The sequence below is a fragment of the Lates calcarifer genome, linkage group LG21, assembly GCF_001640805.2.
Source record: "Lates calcarifer isolate ASB-BC8 linkage group LG21, TLL_Latcal_v3, whole genome shotgun sequence".
In the NCBI taxonomy this organism is placed as follows: domain Eukaryota; kingdom Metazoa; phylum Chordata; class Actinopteri; family Centropomidae; genus Lates; species Lates calcarifer.
In genome coordinates this window covers 22,085,136-22,102,002 of record NC_066853.1, presented here as the reverse complement: position 1 = coordinate 22,102,002, position 16,867 = coordinate 22,085,136, and the positions used below count along the sequence as shown (strand labels likewise).

Below are 16,867 nucleotides of genomic sequence, written 5' to 3'. Positions count from 1 at the left end.
TTTGTTAACAAATGATTGCTTATTCATTTATTAGAGTCACACTTGTATCCACCTGATGAATCAAAGGCCAGTCACTTTTTGCTCTGTTTTTGGTCTCTACCAGCTCCTGTCTGTTGTTTACAAGCCAATCTCTGCCTGTGTCTGTCTGCTGTTTGCTGCTGTGTACAGTGGCTTCAGTTTTTTCAGTGAAAACAGCTGCTGCTGCAGCAGAATATGACACTTTGAGAGTGAACCACGACAGTAAAATTGTGGGTCAGACAGCTGAATGATGAGCTGAAACTCAATCTAAAGTGAAAAGCAGAGGGGAGGTGCAGATTCAGGTGATAATGCGCTGTAGGTTCATCACTATGAACTACACCTTTCACATTGTCATTTGACACCTTGGTGTACAGATGTACTCCAGGAGCAAATTAATCAGCCACTGACTGATAACTGAACTGATATTTATTACACAAAAGAGACAACGTCTGAATTGTGAGGATTTGCTGCTTTTCCTCCATTTTTAGTTTGTGTGCACAAAGCAAGCAGTTTGAAAATATCACCTGGGCGTGCATGTGATTGTGAATCTTTTCACTATTATCTAAAATTTTACTGATTTATTAATCTATATAAGACATAAACAGTCAGACTAGTGTATATTTTATGGCTAAATATCCATCCATCCATTAGCTATACTGCTTATCCTTGAGAGTCGCATTGGGCTGAAGCCAATCCCAGCTGACATTGGGTGAGAGGAGGGGTACACCCTGTACAGATCAACAGTCCATCTCAGGGCTGACACACAGAGACCAACAACCATTCACACTCACATTCACACCTACAGGCAATTTAGAGATGCCAGTTAACCTAAGCTGCATGTCCTTGGACTGTGGGAGGAGGCTGGATACCTGGTGGAAACCCATGCAGTCAGAGGGGGAACATGCAAACTTCACACAGAAAGGCCTCAGCTGAACTGCAGTATGAACCCTGAACCTTCTTCCTGCTCAGGCTCTGCTGTCTCTGTACCATGTGTTTATTGTTACAGTGTTAGTTTCCAACACATTTGCAAACAGCAGCTTTCATAATGAATTCATTTTCATGGTAAATAAAGGTATAAAGTCATGACAACAGTACCATAAAACTACTACTTACTCATGAAACAGAACAAGCATTAACAGGCTTCATTTAATCCATTAAAGTGAAATAAACCACAACAGTAACTCTCTTGCATCATTCTCCATTAGTGAGCAGGGCGTTTTTATAATTGACTGTCTCATTGCTGTTACTGATGGGGTCAATCTGCCTACTTAACATGCAGCTCAGGCCTCAGCAGACGAGTAGTGAGAGTTAATTTAATTTTCATTTTGTGCACAAATGTCCATCCACTGCAACCTTGAGCAAGAAAAGTTCTATTGTTCACCCTGAGGTGTTACATTCAGGGATTAGACTTGTTAGTCAAGTAGTAGTTATCTATCATTTACAGCTGAACTATTAATGCAGATAAAGAAATATGCAAATAAAAAAAGTCTATTTCAAGTTTGCTCACTGGAAAATGAAAAACCTTAATGTTAATATTAATATAATTAATCAATATGATATAATAGCTACTGTATTTAACATATGGGTAGAACAGTGAATTAATAAAGACACATGTATAGAGATGCATGCAGTCTATTAATCTTTGCATTAATGTTTTTAGACTTGAGTAAGTTGCAGCCCAGTAATCATCTTGTGACTACACTTCCATGTCATCACTGTGTTGCAAATTAGATTCATTCTGTAACTTGAATGAATGACTGTCTCCTTGTTTTGATATAATCACTACGACTATTTATTACAACCAAGAGTCCTGACAACCAGGCCTTTTATTGGTTCCGTCAGCCCCATTTCTTTTTGTTTAATCAGTAGAGAGTAGAGCTTGTGAAGGCTGTGGTGACGGTTACACAGTGGAACTGAGTCCTGGCAGACGAGTGAGACATTCAAGTTTAATTGGTTTCCCCGCTGCTCATTTCTGGCACAGTGATCAATGAAAACCACTGGTATGCTGTTGAAATGGATGACACTGACCTTTGTAATTTACTCACTCAGCGTCTCCCCATCTATTCACTAGATAGTAGATGGGCCAATTTATACTTTCTGTTTTCTTAATGTTCGTTCCCATGCTTCTTTTATGTGACTCTTTAGGCTATTGCACCACTCTCCTCTCATCCAGCCCTCACACTTCTTTTGATCTCTCATCAAACTCTGAGTCTGAGGAGAGATTACGCGGCTTACCACGCCTTCACCTCGTGCAGTCATCCTATATGCTTTTAATTCACACAGTATAGTGCCCTTTTAAAAATAATTTTCCAGGTTTCTGTCTTTCAGCAGGAGAATCTTCACTATGTTGTTTGATCTCAAATTCAGATTGCAGAGAAAAAAAAAACCTTTATAATCAAAGACAGAGAACATTGAGGCAGCTCACTTGGACTGATCATCTAACTTTGTACCTTCTTTTCAGATTAGACTCAACATCATATTTTACAGTAACAGTGCAATTATTTGAAGTACCAGATGATTACTGAATACTGAAGAAGGCAGCGATACAAGTTGTCTTTTAGAGCTATCATTAAATTATGGATTACTGTACTATTGTTACTGCATTTAAAATGGAAATAGATAAAGACAAAACACTTTCACACTGACGATACTTATTTTCAACTTTAACAGAACTTATATCCTTTAGTGAAGTTTTTTTCTTGTAAAACATTTTCATTTCATCCATTCCATTTTATTCTCTCTATTATCCTTATGTTTACCATTATTTTGAAATTATTCCTGTGCCCTCTTCTTTCAGCAGCTGTTCCCATGCAGCAGTTCATGGCTGATATTAGTATTCCTATATTTATATATATAATGCTGAATTAAAATGATGTTATGGTAAATATAAGGTCCAAAAAAATAATCTGGGGACACTCTGTAAATTCTGTCATCATTATCACAGGTGCAATGACTATATTTTTTCAACAAAAGTAATGTGATTAAGGTGGTGGGGTACTTTAAATTCCCCCCCAGTAGTAAAACTTTATTGACCAAAATCAAGACATCAGCTGGGATTCAGCTGTTTGCTTGTTTCAGGAAACAGAGGAACACACCTTGTGAAATGGGATCAAATCCACTGTACTCTGAAATGATACAGATAGATAACGTGGAAGAGTAGCAGATATAATAGAGCAGCAGCAGTAGTAGTAGTAATAGGAGTATTTTTACTGCTGGAACATATAGCAATGACAGCGTTAGCTGCAGTATATCAGTTAACCAGTCAGTTAAGCACTTTTCACACTGGCTAAAGCGGTTTAGAGGGTGAGAAGTAGAGATTATACACAGATAAACTGATTTAAAAAAAGGAAAAGATCCAATTAAATGGATAAATTGAAATGAAAAATAAAAGATAAAGAACATAACATAACCCACCTGTACACTGCTGCCACTTGAAAAAGAGTCTGTGTGTTTGCGACAACATTACTATATCACAGTCTTAGTTGTATTAAGTGTGTATAAGTATTTGGATATCATTTTCACACATTTTTAAAAGGGACCGATGCTCTACTAAACACTTCAGTGACACACTGTTGAGCTGTAGCCTACACCTCCTCCAGCACTGATGTGCAACAGAGTGCTGTGTGAGTGTGTACCTGCTGTTGCAAACTGATTTCTTTCTGCATCCTGCAAACCAATACCATAGGGAAAGGCGTGGACTTTGACTTTTTGAAAAGCCTCATATCATAAAAATGATTACTATGTAAAAAATAATAGAAGAAAATAAATCCCGGTACCAAATATCTGGTGGGGGCTTGAATGGGCATGATGTATCTGATTAGAGATGCGTACAACTTCAACTCCTCTCACATTTTCAGGAACAGCTTGCCTGCCTTGCCAAGGTCATTGTCTTTCATGGTGAAACAACTCAACAGTTTGTGCCTTTGAAGGACATGAGGGGCCTCTCTGGTTCATACAGTAAAATAGCAGCTAACATAGTAGCAGGTGACTGGTGGCAGGAGTATTTTTCTGTCCTTGTCTTGAATCTCAACATCTGTGTCTCCTCAGCCTTTCTCTGTCTCTCCTGCTGGGACTCTCATTATTTATCTCATCGTTCCTCCCCTCCCTCTTCTCCCCTCACTTTGATCTCCTCAGATATCTTCCCAGATTTTACATTAACTGCAGGTTATTCAGAAGCCTATAGCATTTTTATGTAGCTCCATAAAGTAAAACTCATCAGCTCAGAACGCGTTCTGCACTAGGCACTAGATTTGGTTACAAAAAAGTATCCTATTGTGTGTAAATCATGCTAAAGCAGGTTTCTGTGTTTGAAATCAGCATTAGAAGCTGCTACATTTACATTCTAAGGTTAAAACATATCAGCTTCTATTTCCAGTCTTTCAACAAAGACAGCTTTGAGCTCAGAGCTTTAATAATACTTTTAATAGGCTACTTATACAATTTCCCCACAGGGATCATTAAAATTTCATCTGATCTCCAAAAATCTTGAATTAATCTTTAATAGTGTGATCCCCTTACTGTCAAACTCAGCTCAAACCTGACATTATGAAGGACAGCAGACAGTCCCCAAGAACCTCTAAAGTGGGTCTGTCATGTTTGTGTTTGGATACACACTGAACAAAGACAGAGGCTTTACAAAGACACAGCAAGAGGAGGACAAAACTAGATATGAATGTATCATGAAATTGATCTCCAGAAAATAGTGAAAAATGAAAGTTACAATTTCCCAAAGCTGAAAATATTTTTATTCAAATGTCTTGTTATGACCGGCCCACAGCCTAAACTTCACATCTGCAAAACTGAGAAACTACAAACAGATAATGAGGGGTTTTCTTTCACAAATATGATTAATTGGTTATCTTTTTTTGTCAGCTAACTGACTGACTAATCAACTAATGATTTAAGCTCTACAATATAATAATCACTTGTAGCCACTGCGGCGTGGTTAAAGTTTTCTAAGGTAATGTTTAGGTACCGCTCTTGGATTAGGCAAAGACTATTTAAGGTCTAACACTGAAAAAGTCAACACTGACTTGGAGCACAAGACACAACAGGTTTAGTCGTTCATTGTGGTGGTGACATGTACATGCTGTTTAATTTGCTGATTTGTCTTGCTTGAAAACTGATGTCAGCAGTGCACTTTATCCCAGTGAATGTTTGTTTAGTCGCTTGTTCAAGGTCTTATCCTATGGTGCAATACATGATGAGGGTCAGTGTTTGTAAGTTTGATAAGAGGGAGACTTTAACGGGAAAGCTAATGCGGTTGGTGTTGGTGTGTAGCAGCTGCCGCCTGGCTCAGTGTGACTGTCTGAAAATAATCCTGGCAGCAGTTACTGTTCCTTCAGAACGTATCTGGGAAAACAAATAAGATTTATATAAATGTAATGCTATTAGATAGGATAGCTGTAGGCTGTTTCGAGTTTTGAAACAAATGACAATCTTGTTGTTTTTCTGGTGAATTTGTATCTAATTTTATTACCACAGCTGCAGGTTGAAGAACTGAATTTAAATATCAGATGTAGGGCTGGATGATATGGCCAAAAATGTTACGAAGTCACAAAAAAAAAAAAAATTAAATGTTCATATCAGTTGATAATGATAATTACCACAATAAATGTCAAATCTTTATTTCTTTCCAGTTTAAAGGGTGATTTTTGCTCCTGAGTGAAAGTTGAAGAAACTAGATGTTTAACTTTTCTTCATGGTCAGAATGTGACAAACACTTGACAAACAGTGGAATATTTCATAAATCCTAAAACCTAACTTGTGTGATGCATAGCTCTAACATGATAATTATCATTATCATTTTGTTGCCAGGCAATATAGATACAAATTTACTGTGAGAGCGTCAGAGCACCTTTACCATGTCTGAAAGTGGTCTAATGTTTATCTGGACCCCAGTGACTTGTTGTGGTTGGGGACCAGGTATTGTATTTCAGGTGATTTGTGGTGCAGAGGTCAGTGCTGAAACACTTAATCATTTACTTTACAGTCTTTTTCTCCATTCGCACAGTATCTACATCACTCCTCTCTCTTCCTGCTCGTCTCCCTCTTGCCTTCACTCACCTTGATCTCTTTATGTGTCTCTCCGGGTTTGAACACCAGCGTTCCTTCACTGTACTCATAATCTGACCCAGCATTGGCTGAACCGTCCTCTGTCCTGTAGTCCACATAGAAGGTGTTCTCTCCCAGACCCCCTAAACAGCAGAAATAAAACAGAATAACAGAATAATGCTGGGCATGCCACACATAATCATAATCATGATTTAAATCTATCGAACCTATAAAAATATGCAAGATGTATCTGCTTATGAAAGCTTGGCACAAACCATTTGTGGTGCTAAAATAAGCTGTGATGTTTACAGCCTGTCGTAAAACCCTGTCAGATTTTTATATCTTAATAAATCTCTGCTTGATCTAAAGTAAAAATGTTTCTCATTATCATAGGAGGTTATATTGCTGGAACTGGACAACAATCACTGAGACATTAGACTAGAGAATATAACAGCAGGTGATGTTACACTGTCAGGTGCAACAGAGGATGATACTGGACAGAAACCTACACTATTTAGTCTATGCCCTGAGGCAGTGAGAGGAGGAGGAACATTTTCCAACCTCTATTGTAGCTGCTGTGACGAAATATGCCAATAGAAATACTAAAATCTAGAAAAGCTCTCAGTAAATTATGTGTTTTGTTCACCATAATGATGGTGAACAAAATATTAATTTTGCATATTGCAAGTGTGTCATTGCCTATATATGTTTTGAAGTTTGTTCACACCTATGATAAAAATGGAGAATACCACAAAGTCTCTTAAATTGTTTGCACCAGACTCTAAAGAATGTAACTGCAGGTATATCTAGTTGTTCCCTGAGGCCAAAAATATCTGGTTCTTCTGCATTAATTCTGATCTTTTTTTAAACTGTCCATTGTGAGTCTGACATGTTACAGAAGTGCTATCCTAAATCAGTGGAGTATTGTTTTAAGTCAGGGTATGGAAGAGGATTAGAGATACATGAAAAACTTACCTGGGTTTTTTTTTTTTTTTCAAATTCTGACTTAAATCTCTGAGTACTTCTTTTACCATTGTTTTAATCTAGTAATTAAAGAGCACGCCGGGGTGCTAAAATCAAAAGTCACTACACAGCACTAAAAGTAATCATGATACTCAGACACTAAAACTTGAACAGATCAAAGACAGATACAAAATTTTGTTCAAATGTATGCATTAACTTGAAGAAAATAAAGATTTCATACTTTATTACTGCACCAGTCTTAGCCTCTTCTAACTTATTTATGTGAACTCAATATTAGCTTATGATTTATTTATTTCATTACCATGGCAGACTACAGTCAGTGTCAGAACGCCACAGTTCTCCATGCACTGACTGTGAGCGCTTTCAAATGAGATGCGGCTGCATGTCCCAATGTCATCGTCTTCTGGTGCTTCCTCGTCAGTTATGGCTGTACGGCGAGCGTGGTCGGCCGCGTGCTTCTTCAGGACGTTACCGGCTCCAATCATCATACGAGTTGCCTTGAGAGACAGAGAGGAGGGCATCAAGAAACAGACAGGTATTTCTTAAATGTGATGTGTCACATTTAGACTTTTGATGAACAATAAAAAATAAGTCAACAAGTCCAATTGTTTCATTCATTCTCATAAACTTGTTTCATCATAAGCTGATTCTGAAATGAGTTGCAGTCCTTGAACTACTTCATATTATTTTGTAGGTCTGGGTGACCTTGTGTGTTCATTTCAGGGTCTATTTATGAATAACGTGTGTGAGTTTGTGTGTGTGTGTTACCTGGATGCGGTAGAAGGCTCTGCTCTTCTGTTGGTGCAGCAGTGCGTAGTAGTTGGCCAGCTCCACCAGCTGGTCCAGCTCTTTGTCGGGATATTTCTGCTTCAGTTCCTTCAGGATGCGAATCACCTGGAGGAGAGACCAGAGGACACACTCATGATTAAAAATCTACACAGCTCACATTGACAGCATGCACTGCTGCCCATACAAACACGTCGTGTCAAGATTCTCAGTCAGTCCCTGTAGCAGGTGGAGGATTGGAGGAATTTCTGCTTCAGCTTGAACAAAATTCTGCTACTTAAGAAGCTGCTGAAAACATTTTCAAACTGTTAACATACAGAGTGCATGAAGTTTTCCCTAAATTAAAAAATACATAAAACATGTTCACTAGGAGTATGACTGGTTTATTTTGTCAGTGCGGTCAATGTTTAACTGCATTCAAGAAATTCTTTTCAGACAGAATTGATTCAGAATTCTCTCACCTCTTTGCGACTCTCGTCCAGCTCCTTGCTGCTCTCCACATTGACCATCGTGCTGTTGGAGTTGGGTAGGTTGCCCCCAGCTCCTGTTGCCATGGCCCCCGCTGCCGCACCAACGTTATTGGCTGCGGTGCCAGCTGTGCCATCCCCGCAGTTTTCAGCAGGGACCACGGCACCCCCCCGTGGCGGGAACTTGCCATCTATGATCATCTCCATGCCGCCCTTGTTGGGTGTCAAGTCTCCCTCGGTCTCCACGACGATGCCGTGGCGCTTGTCAGCACGGTAACGTTTGCCCATGTACTTGTAGAAGAGGAGGCGGCGGTCGGCGATCCAAGCCAGGATGACACACACTGGGAAGTACAGGAGGGTCACCAGTGCCTCCCACACCTGAAACACACACAAACAGATTCTCCTAACTACCTTTGTTTGTTTTGCTTGTCAGGTGTTTGATTAAACATTGTCATTAAAAACATCACTTCCCCATTTTAGGTGCACAGTGCCTGGAAGTGGGAACACTCAGACACACACAGGAGTAATTCTGGTGCAATGTGGCACAAACTAAGAGAAAAGATGGAGCACTATGAAGATATAATGTGTAGTATCAGCAGGTGGTGTTAGTGGGAGCTTAGACAACAGCCAATAACTTCATTATCATCTCATTATTATTCATTACTTTTTCCAATATTTTTTTTCACAAGGTGGGTTCAGTCTTGGAGATGGATGTTTCAAAACCTGGACAAATAAAACCAAAACAAACATTAACTGATTAAATCAGCTGCATTCAGTTAGTGAGCTATGGGTGCATTTACATGCACAAAATGATAACATTAGAGGGTTTATTCTGTTCAATCTTTCCTCTTTTCTTTTCTAAACCACGCTGAGTCTGTCTTACCTCCACGACGCCTGGCGACATGACAGACAGGATGAGGTAGAGCCAGATGTAGGCGAAAATGCTCCAGAAGGCGGTGATGAAGAACACCCTGAGGTGTTTGATCTTGCGTGTCTCACCGTTGGGGATCACCCACACGCAGAGCCCTATGATCACAAACATGTTGAAGGCGGCGCTGCCAACGATGGTTCCTGGTCCCAGCTCACCAGCTTCAAAGTTGTGACCGCACACCTGGAGAGACATAGTGTGTTTGAGGCTGGGAACTACGCACAGAGCAGTCATTGCTTTAAAATGTAAGGCAAAATTATTGCTCTGTGTTGGAAACGATTAAGTATTTCATATTTATCAAGCATGAGAGTGATCTGAGATATATGCTACACAGGTACAGCTCAAAGTATTTTGAGTATTTTGGAATAAAGAAAAAATGTGGTGCAGATGGAGGCAACAGTAAAGAGGAGGTGAGAGAAACTGTGTGATAGAAAGAAAAAGTGGAGTGTGTGTTTTTATGTGTGTGTGTGTACCTCTATAACAGACAGCAGTATCTCCGGAGCGCTGGAGCCCAGAGCCATGAGTGTCAGATTGGACACAGTTTCATTCCAGATTCGAACCGTCGCCACTGATGTTTCCCCGTTAGGCATAGTAATGGTCACCTCCTTCTCCTGTTGGCCCAAACACACACATTCACACACAGACACACACACACACACACACACACACAGAGGCACAGACATGTTGGTATTACTGTACTTGTGAGAACATTTTACAACTGTACTTGTAACATCTAACAGTACACTAAATACACTTTAAATTCCCTGCACATATCGACATTTTGGCTGCTCAGGCGTCCGCTCAGACTATGCAGGGATATATGTCAGGTCACCAGATTTATTGAACCAATTAGAATGATTAAGGTGTAATCTGTCCCCTCAAACAGCCGCACAGACCCGAGAAAAGACCCAATCATCTAGTATAAGTGGAATCACTTGTGCAGCTGTGTATGGGCTTTACAATTAATCCTGAAATTAAAATTAAAAAGCTGTGAGGACCAGATGAGACCACATCTGTCTTGTTAGTTAGAACTATTAGAGCTATTGTCGATTGTGAAAATCCTCACTTAATGTACCCTACATACAGGTACTTGTCTTACTTGCAGTTGTAATAGCAGTACTGAGCTGCTGTATTTAAGCAATGTTTATGTTTACTGTATTCTCATTAATTGTTATCATTGCAACATGCTCTCTTGAGCCTGTATAATGCAAGAAACTGTTAAAGCCTTTTAATTACTGTTGTGGCTTTGAGGTCAGCAGCAGAAACAACACTTAGTTTAGAATAAATAGAAGACAGAGAAGAACTAGACGATCAAATGCAGCAGATAAACTCTAGCAGGAAATCACTTTCCCACCTGCACAGTTTGACTGACAGGTGATCCACTGCACAAACAACACAGGTGAGTAGTGAGAAAGAGAGATAACAAAAACTTAACTATGTTAATTATATATCTTCCTCAAGGACAGTGTGATGAGGAGCTGCAGTGGGATCAGACCTGTGACTCTCTCATTACAAACAGTCTCTCTAAGCTATTGTCTGCTGTCCATATTTATCCAGCAAAAGACAGATTCATCTCTCTCTCTCTCTGCTGTATTCATCACCATATGCAGTTCATTCACTGATATACTCTCCACTGTACTTCTAGTCTGACTTCACTGGACTCATGAATCCTCATAATACAAGAACACACACTTGTAAAGAGCAGGACAGAATATGAGGGATAACATACCGTACTGACACAAGCATACAGAGTGAAACACACACAAAAGCCTCTGCCAAAATAGCTGAGGTGTTGTTGCGGTTGCCACAGAGATGGCTTGTGGGAGCCAGTATTGGACATTAATTTACATTGACCTTGAAAAGGATAGATGAACACCCTCCTTCCTCCTTTAACCCTTTCACCTCTCTTTGTTTTCCCCTCCCATCTCTATTACCTCTACTCTCTTTCTCTATGTATGTCATCCCCCCTCCCCATCATTATCTGACAACTAAGAACCTACAGTTTCTCTCAAATACATTCCCATCGACTCTAGAAAATATAGATTGAGTTTATTTCAAACTTAGATGATTCTGGAAGGAAATTCCTCCCTACTCAGCAGTATATAAAGTTATTAAAATGAGCTCCACCTTTACCAGCTGCACCAGTGATGAAGACGTGGTGCAACAATAATTATAATTCAGTAATATAACAAACAACATTATTTGGAAATGGGTCCCTCTACAAGTATATTTTGATGCTAGCCTTTACTTAAGTAAAGGATCTGAGTATTTCTTCAATCACTGCAGAATAGAAGAAAAAGGTTCCTGATTTTTTGTGCATTTTGTGAGTCTGTTTGTCCATTATCCTTCCTCTCTCTTTCTTCCTCTCCTCTCTCTCCCTCCAGGTGACCTTGATGTCTCCCAATCCTCCTCCCTCATACTGAACATCAGCCTCGATTCAAAGCTCCTAGGACCCATCCTGTCTTTTTCTACAGTGCTTATAACTGCATAACCTCAACACTGAACCATTACAGGCCATCTGGGACAACACAAACACACACACACACACACACACACACACACACACACACACACACACACACACTAACTTCCACCAGCTGTACTACAGTATATACTGAGAGTGGTAGACTACACCTCAGTAATCCCTGCCGTGTTTGGTTCAGATAGATGCACTTCATGACTATTGTCCTCCTGGGTAAATATCACAGTTCAGTCTCTCTGTCCCTGAAAGCAGCAGAGGGTCTTTCACACTATTATAGAGGATAAATGGATAGAGAAGGAAATAAAGGAAACTGATCAGGCCCTTCATGCAGTAAAGAGATGATGATATGATGATGCAGATACATGCACTGGCAGCTTCACTTCCTCAAACACACTCACTAACCTTGACCATAACAAGCACTAACAAGGTCTATTTTTAGTTGCGCAATCAGCATGGTTTATGTCCATTTCCAAAGAAAATGAATGAGCTGGGCAATGTGGTGCCATTACCTCTGTAGATATAAGTCAGTGCTACAGCTGAGCAAAAATCCATGAAGTATGTATGAAATCTTTACATGAAGATTGAATGCAACAACTAATTGGTAATGAAAACAACATGACAAAACAAAAAGTTTCCTGACATAACTACATAACCTTTATATTTGGAAATAAAGATTTATGTGTCACTTTGAAATGCTTTTATACTTTCAGTAGTTATTGTGTTGATGGCTGGTGCTTCCTAAAACTGTAAGAAAAAAAAAAAAATGTTAGGCTTCTGCCTGTCTGTTTTTCTATGTGAAAGTACAACAGAGAGAAAAAAAAAAAAAAACATGAGAATATTTTAAAATTAGACCCTTGCGTCTTTATTTAGAGGCTTTATGGGCACTATGCTTCCTTTAATTCTTACTGCACTGCATTTTTCCCTTGAAGAAGAAGTGCTCATATAACTATAGAGATTTGTTTCTACTCACATGAACATATCTGGTACATGCATCCAATTTAAAGAATAAAGTGCTGAACGTGAAGTAGTTTAAGTTTCCCAGATGTGAGAATTTGTTGCTTCAAAGACTTTTTTGGTGGCATTTTTGCCTTTATTGGACAGTTGATAGTAAGAAGGCAGATATGAAACAAGGGGGGAGAGAGAGAGGGGTATGACATGCAACAGTGTCCATCTGGAGTTAGACCATGGTCTCTGTTTTATAATAGTCTTTGGATTTTTACTGCTGCTGAGACAAAACAAGCTATTTGAAGACTTGAGGCTTTAGTCATTTTTCACAATTTTAAGATATTTTATTGTCTAAACAAAAATGTCTTCTCATTATGTTCTGTTCAGTTCTCAAAAAGAACACAAAGCAGATATTGGTGACAAAAGTCTACATTTTGGATTTACAGGTAGACTCCAATACCTCAGTGACACTCATTCACCCATTCTCACCTGCGATGTGATGACCTCTATAGATGCCATGAAGCGGTCGGCGATGATGGACACTCCCAGGAACATGTACATGAGTGACACAAAGTAGACCACGGCTCTGGCCACCTGGTCGCCGAGGCCGGGCTGGTTGGGCTGCCAGACGGGCAGCAGGATGCCATGCCTGCACACCGTTGCCTCCTCACACTTGTCTTTGGTGCCTGACGTGGTGTTGTTACCATAAGACATGGAGGGCGGGAAGGAAGAGGGGAATATGGAGGGGGAGACTGCTCTCGGGTCAGGGTAGTCGCTGGGATCACTGCGCAGGGACTCTGACTGACAGGGAGGCAGTGGGAGGAGGAAGAGGAGGAGGAGGAGGAGGACGGAGGCGGGAGAGGTGTAGAGAGACATGGTGGCGTGTGGTTCCCACAAGAAATGTGGAGGGGTGGGGGGTTAGGCAGAGGATGATGGGTTTAGGCTGAGGAAGAGGGAGGTGGGAGGGGGAGGCCTTGGTAGAGCTAAGGATGGTGCGGCTAGCTCACCTAGAGGTGGGAGAGAGAGAATAAAAAAGAAAGAGAAAATTAGTTAGTGATGCACTGAGAAGACACAACAAAGCAGACAGTCTTTGGTCATAGAGACAGCTTATTCCTCATAGAGTTTTATTTGTTGTTACAAAAAGACATAAGAACTGGAAAGGAGTGCTCGACTGAACACAAAGTGAATTTTAAAGGAAGGTATTACATACAGTGAAAGCAAACACAAGAGTAAACAGGGGGCAGACCTGATGCCAAGGTGAGAACTGATGCCAAGACATGTTCACCTGAGTGAAAAAAATGTTTAAATTTAAGCTGTTTTTTTTTTTTTTTTGAGGGGAAGAAAGTTTTATGATCAGTGTTAGTCAAAACTGTCAGAAAATACACACACACATGAAAGCATACATGCAGTCAGTGTGTACACGTCTGGTTAACAAACAGCTCCAGCTGACATCTGTTCAACTGTTCAACTTGCACCAACAGCAGAAACTCAACATCACAGCGGTGGACGCTTGGGGCCGTAGCTACTACAGAGGGCAATGTGTTCATGATCTCACTATTTATTTCTCTAGCAATCAGAAAATTTAGTTAACTGAAGGATATAGTCTGCTTGGGCTCCTGATGTCACCGCTCAAAGACCTTGCAGATATGTGAAAGCTAAATTTGAAAAAATACTGCACTATGAATTGAACTGCTACAGTATACCTACTCATTCATTTTCACTTGAAGCAAAGAAAAGCAGGAACATCCAACTCTTTCTAACTTTTCAATGTCAAATCCATTTCAAGAGGCTGCCTCTGTTTACTAGAAAGAGCCCCTGACTCATCTCTATTGACAGAACCTCCATTCATATGAAGTGCTCACTGCTCATATGACGCAGGAGAATGTCCACTTGTCCTTGAATATTAAGTAAGTATTGAAGTGGGTGTATTCAAACATTCAGTACTAATATGTTAATATGTTATAAGTTTTGATACACTTGGATATGTTTGTTCCTTTTAGCTCCTTGTCTTGTGTATCTCTACAACACTGTGAGTGTGTGTGTGTCTGTGGTCCAGTATTATTTACATCGTGAGGACCTGTTTACACAGTCACATTGTGTGGATGTGTTTTCCTTATGGGGACAGAGAGCAAGTCTTAAGGTGAAGACATGTTTTAAGATTAGGATAAGGATTAGGGTTAGGCAAATAGTGGTTATGGTTAGGGTGTGCATGTGTGTCATGCTCATAATGATACAATGAACCTTGCTGTGCTGTTTTTTATAATATAATTGGAGTCTACTATGAAGCAGTCCAATAGGACAGCTGGAGCCTGAAGCTACTTGTCTGATGGTTTTTGAGAACAAACAGACCTTTCTGGACAGACGATGTGTAGCACATTTCATCCTGACAACATGATTCTCTTTTGATTCCTGTTGTGTTTGTTGGCAAATCCGTTCAGCAGCCGTTAGCGTGCTGTTGGGTTCAGGTCACAGCAGATACAGAGAAGCAAACAGGGAGAATAAACATGTTGTGTAGTTACACAAATCCAAATTGAAACCACACAGAACATCTATCTCCCACGTGTGATGTTTGTCATGTCAAAATATTTTGCTGTCTCCACATGAGTGGTCAGATTTATCAAAGGAGACATTCAACATTTGAAAAGGCTGACCTTGCCGTATAGTGTAAATGAAATGATAATGAAATGGTTATCATTATGCACCAGCAGGAAGCCATGAGTTCATTACAGCTGGTGGTTTTTCAGTAAATTGTGATTGTTCTTTTGCTGGTGTGTCGAGCAAGATGTGCAACATGGATCTGACATGACCTGACATTTTCAACTATGTCTGTCCTAAGCAGACTGTAAAGGTGTGGTCTCACATAATGATTACTGGCAGGAAGGCGAAGCCTAGTACAAGTTACTGTCAAAGGTAATCAGCAGTATTATCAAAAAGTGATAAAATTCAGATATCTTTTTTGTGAATGTACTGCTTGTCTTCACATGTGCCAAATTCTATGAACCAGAAGGATAACTGAAACATGGACCTTTGAGGCACTTCTTCAGTCTGTCAGCACAAATTATTTAAGAGTGTGACATCATTTATAAGAAGCTAAAAGTGAAATTAGTCTCTCACCGAATTTTTGAAGGAATATATCATATACACATCGAAATACCATCAGAACAGTCACGGATGGCCCTTTTAAAGTTTGTTTCTTCATCAACATTCATGTCATGTTCTTAATTATGATAGCAGAGAAAGGCTGCAGATATAGGGAATAGAAGTTAAGACAGAAAAGACAAACTATTGTTTGGTTGTTTTTTTTTTTTAATATGGTGATGAACTGAGATTAGCTGAGGTGTGTAACGTTTCACAACAGAAGGTATTAGCAGGTGCTTTCCTTCTCACGAATGGACAGATGGAGAGAGAGATGAAACAAGAGGACGGAAGAGAGAGGTAGAAGATTAAGGGCCGATGCGCATACTGTAGGAAACAGGGTTCAGTCCATCTGTCCACCCTTTGGTTTCACACTGAGGTTTAAATCTCACCAGTTGGCGCACACACACACACACACAAACACGCACACACACACACACACACACACACACACTCTTTTCCCTCTTTCCCTTTTGAGGCTAGTGTGCATTCATGCAATAGTGTCTACCTACTCATCTCTATAACATGGTATTGCATCTCTTTTTGGTAATTTTGTGTTTTGTGTGGCCATGTAGTCATTTCACATCACTTCTAAGTCATTTCGCATCACTTTTTGGATGTTTTGCACCTTTGTAGTTGTTCTCCATGTCCTTCTAATTGTTTTTCATCTCTTTGGAGTCATTTTGTGTTTCTGACTCTGGCCAACCTTCTGGCCCAGCCCCTGGTCTTGTGAGGTTTTGCCTAGTTAGTCCAGAATTCAAACAGGCAACTCCATCATTTTAACTCTTACTGCTCTACATTTGTAAAGGTAAGCATTAATACACTGTTACCATGATTAAAAGGAGTTCACTGCTTTTTTCTTTCATTAAAAAAACAAAAAAACAAAAACAACTTTTGTGGTTAAACTCCAGCCCTTATGTTGAAATCATAATAATGCAGAGAACATTTCTAAAGACAAAAACTGAAAAAAGTAAGACTGAAAATCAAAAAGATAAGTCAGCTAATGGAGCACAAAATGTTATTTCAGCTGTGACAGTAAAGTGAGTTCTGGTGACAGTAGTACAGAGG

At 39.8% G+C, this 16,867-nt stretch overlaps 1 protein-coding gene across 8 annotated transcripts in view; it reads right to left on the bottom strand.

Moving 5' to 3' along the window:
• Positions 1 to 16,867, bottom strand: part of slc8a2b (solute carrier family 8 member 2b) — a 143,056-nt gene that overhangs the window by 20,841 nt on the left and 105,348 nt on the right. For all 8 annotated transcript variants that reach the window (XM_018660522.2, XM_018660526.2, XM_018660525.2 and 5 more), the window contains 7 exons: positions 13,154 to 13,671; positions 9,711 to 9,848; positions 9,193 to 9,420; positions 8,304 to 8,687; positions 7,825 to 7,950; positions 7,358 to 7,553; positions 6,085 to 6,215 (listed from right to left, as the gene is read on the bottom strand). In XM_018660522.2, the coding sequence (XP_018516038.1) occupies positions 6,085 to 6,215; positions 7,358 to 7,553; positions 7,825 to 7,950; positions 8,304 to 8,687; positions 9,193 to 9,420; positions 9,711 to 9,848; positions 13,154 to 13,540 (1,590 nt within the window). In that variant the 5' untranslated portion in view covers positions 13,541 to 13,671. The remainder of the gene's footprint in view (positions 1 to 6,084; positions 6,216 to 7,357; positions 7,554 to 7,824; positions 7,951 to 8,303; positions 8,688 to 9,192; positions 9,421 to 9,710; positions 9,849 to 13,153; positions 13,672 to 16,867) is intronic.